At 44.6% G+C, this 2,685-nt stretch overlaps 1 protein-coding gene across 1 annotated transcript; it reads right to left on the bottom strand.

The window, feature by feature from the left end:
* Nucleotides 1–337: 337 nt before the first annotated feature.
* Nucleotides 338–1,927, bottom strand: LOC112461322 (matrix metalloproteinase-2-like). The gene has a single exon (XM_025026524.1). The coding sequence runs from the start codon at nt 1,925–1,927 to the stop codon at nt 338–340; it is 1,590 nt and encodes a 529-aa protein (XP_024882292.1).
* Between the last annotated feature and the right edge of the window lie 758 nt (nt 1,928–2,685).

The following is a 2,685-nucleotide window of genomic DNA, read 5'->3' as shown; positions in this document are numbered from 1 at the left end:
TGTTTTTCCAGCAGTCGACGTTGTCCCGATTCAAAAACGGAGTCTCTAATTCCATCGATTGCTCGTCAATTGCTCTTCTTCTTCTTTTCGCGTTATCGACGCCGTTCTCGAGATCGTCGTCGGATTGGCGCTGTTCGAAATACGGGGCGTGTAACGTCGAACACATCTCTCTCTCTTTTTTTTGTCCGTTGTCGCGGTGCAGTTGGCGGATCACGCGAGAATGAGTCGTTCGAGGAAAATTGAGACGAAATATATTTTAAGAGATAAATTCGATTCCCCCTCTTTTCATTAACATTCTCAAGAGTGATATGTAAAGGAGGGGATACGTCGAATCGTTCTATTCTTCCTTTTCTCTATTCGACGTCTCCCTCGCGTCAATTCGAACGAATCGACTCAATAGATCTCGCAGTTGCATCATCAGTCCCTGTCTCGGGCAGGTAATACCGAAGATCCCAAGATCAAATTTGCCGGATGCCGTTACAGTTTTCGTAAATTCGTTGAATTTGTAGAATCGGTTTTTACTGATAAAGTACAGATTACCGTCGATGTATCGAAAGGCCGACGATACGCTGTGAGGTATTCCCAGAAATATCATGTCGATGTGGTAGTACTTAACGATATTCATCGAACAATCGTCTATCTCTCCCACAACATTATCGTCGTATATAACGAAACTTCGTCCTTCGTTCGTGTTCAGCACGGCGTTGACCTTCCTGGCGGTATCGGGAATTCCGAGATCTGTGTAAGATCTCGGCCAAGTTGAAACTAGCGTTAGACGCGGATAAGTGATCATGTAGCTCATATTGCCCGCGAACAGCATGATATTGCCCGAGGGCGTCTGATACGCGGCCGTCAGACGCGTGAAATTCTTAGGAAGAAATTTCATGTAGTCCGTCAATAGCAAGGGTTTCTTGTACGTTTTCCCGTCTATATCGATTGACCACACGTATCGTTCGTGCGAGATGTACAATCGACCGTTCGTTATCAATACGGTATCCACGATTCGCAAGGTGCACAGATCCATCTCGACGTCTTTCGTAGTCGTCGTTGCTATCGTTGTCGTCGTTGTGGTAGTCGTCGGTGTCGTCGTCGTTATTACTTTTGGAACTTTAGCGTTTTCTTTAGCGCCGTACAGGTGTTGAATGGAAAGAACGTCCTCTAGAGTAAGTTGAACGGGGAATGTCTTCTCAGGCACGAACGCGAACATCATCGAATCTTCGCGGAAGGTGTGCGGCAAGCCTAAAGCGTGACCGATCTCGTGCGTCAACGTCTGAAGTAAATTGTACGTCCCCGGGGGATTCTTAGTCAGCTGTATGTGCCACGTCTTCGCTTTGTCTACGTGCACCTCCGAGACGAAATTGGGGTCTCCGGTGGGAAAGAACGCGTGAGCGACATCTCCGTTAGGACCTCTGAACGCAGACGAACACGGTTCGTTTCGTCGGGAGTATAGCATCGCGTGACGCCCGTCACGAAACGATATCAAAATATCGGGATTCAGCGAATCGCGCTCGAACGTCAATGACGAATTCGCTGCCCACAGATCGAACGCGGCTCGAGTTGTTTTCAAGATTATATCGTTGGCCAGATGAAAGTTCCATTTGAGATGTTTCCTCGGCCATTTGTCCGAAAGTGGAGCGAACGTGCGCTCCAAAATGTCCTCGACGCCACATCGCGGTTTACCCATTCGATTCAGCGTCTCTTCGTTCAATTCGCCGTCGCCTGGTAGTCGATAGAATTCTTGAAACAGTGAGACGGCTCGATGTAACTCCTGCGTGGTGTTGTAGGACGATGAAAATCGCTGTGCACCGCTGTTATCCAGATACCCATATTTTTGCAGATAACTGATCGCAATCTCATTTTCACTCGATTTACAATTTACCGCGACGACGATAATAATCGCGCACGTAATTACGCGCGCGAGCGACATCGTCGAGAGATAACGATACGTTTCCCACCTCGACCCCTTGACCCTCGAGAAGCGATAAGCGTCACCGCCCGATCGAAGCGCGAGTGACCGACGTAACGAGCGATGCGTTCCTTTTTTTTTCAGCGATCGCGACGCGGGTGGGAGGTCTCGGTAAAGGTGTTAATTCGTAAAAGGCTAAAAATGAGCGTCGACAAGGCGAACGTGACGATTTCGCTTTGACGTTAGCGCCAATGATGAAGTTGCATTTGTATAATATCCACCATCGTCCCGGTACAATGAAACATAGACTTTAAACAAAAACATTATTAAGAAGTACATATTCGCAATATATTATATATATTTATTTAAACACAGCGTAATATCTTCAAGTAATAATATTTCATGATACATATAATATAAATACAAGATATTAATTCTGAAGATTCGGTATTTGATATCGCGACGCGGGTGAGAGGTCATTCGGAAATTGATATCGCGACGCGAATGAGAAGTTTATTATGTAATCACATTAATTTACATGCCTTATAATAGGCTCACATATATATATATATATATATATATATATTTATTTATTTATTAACCCTTCGTAAGACAACGTTATTTGAGATCTTCAAAAACGTTATTAAGAAGTACATATTCGCAAGTAATAATATATACAAGATATTAATTCTGAAGATTCGCTACATATACCGCGACGTAGGTGAGAGGTCATTCGGAAATTGATATCGCGCCGCGAATGAGAAATTTATTTTGTAAAC

Source organism: Temnothorax curvispinosus, unplaced genomic scaffold (genome assembly GCF_003070985.1).
Source record: "Temnothorax curvispinosus isolate PA1 unplaced genomic scaffold, ASM307098v1 QBEX01011258.1, whole genome shotgun sequence".
In the NCBI taxonomy this organism is placed as follows: domain Eukaryota; kingdom Metazoa; phylum Arthropoda; class Insecta; order Hymenoptera; family Formicidae; genus Temnothorax; species Temnothorax curvispinosus.
The sequence above is the reverse complement of the archived record's forward strand: the minus strand, read 5'-3'. Positions and strand labels throughout refer to the sequence as shown.

Coding starts and splice junctions, on each gene's coding strand:
- LOC112461322 (XM_025026524.1), bottom strand. CDS start 1,927: ATGTCGCTCGCGCGCGTAATTACGTGCGCGATTATTATCGTCGTCGCG.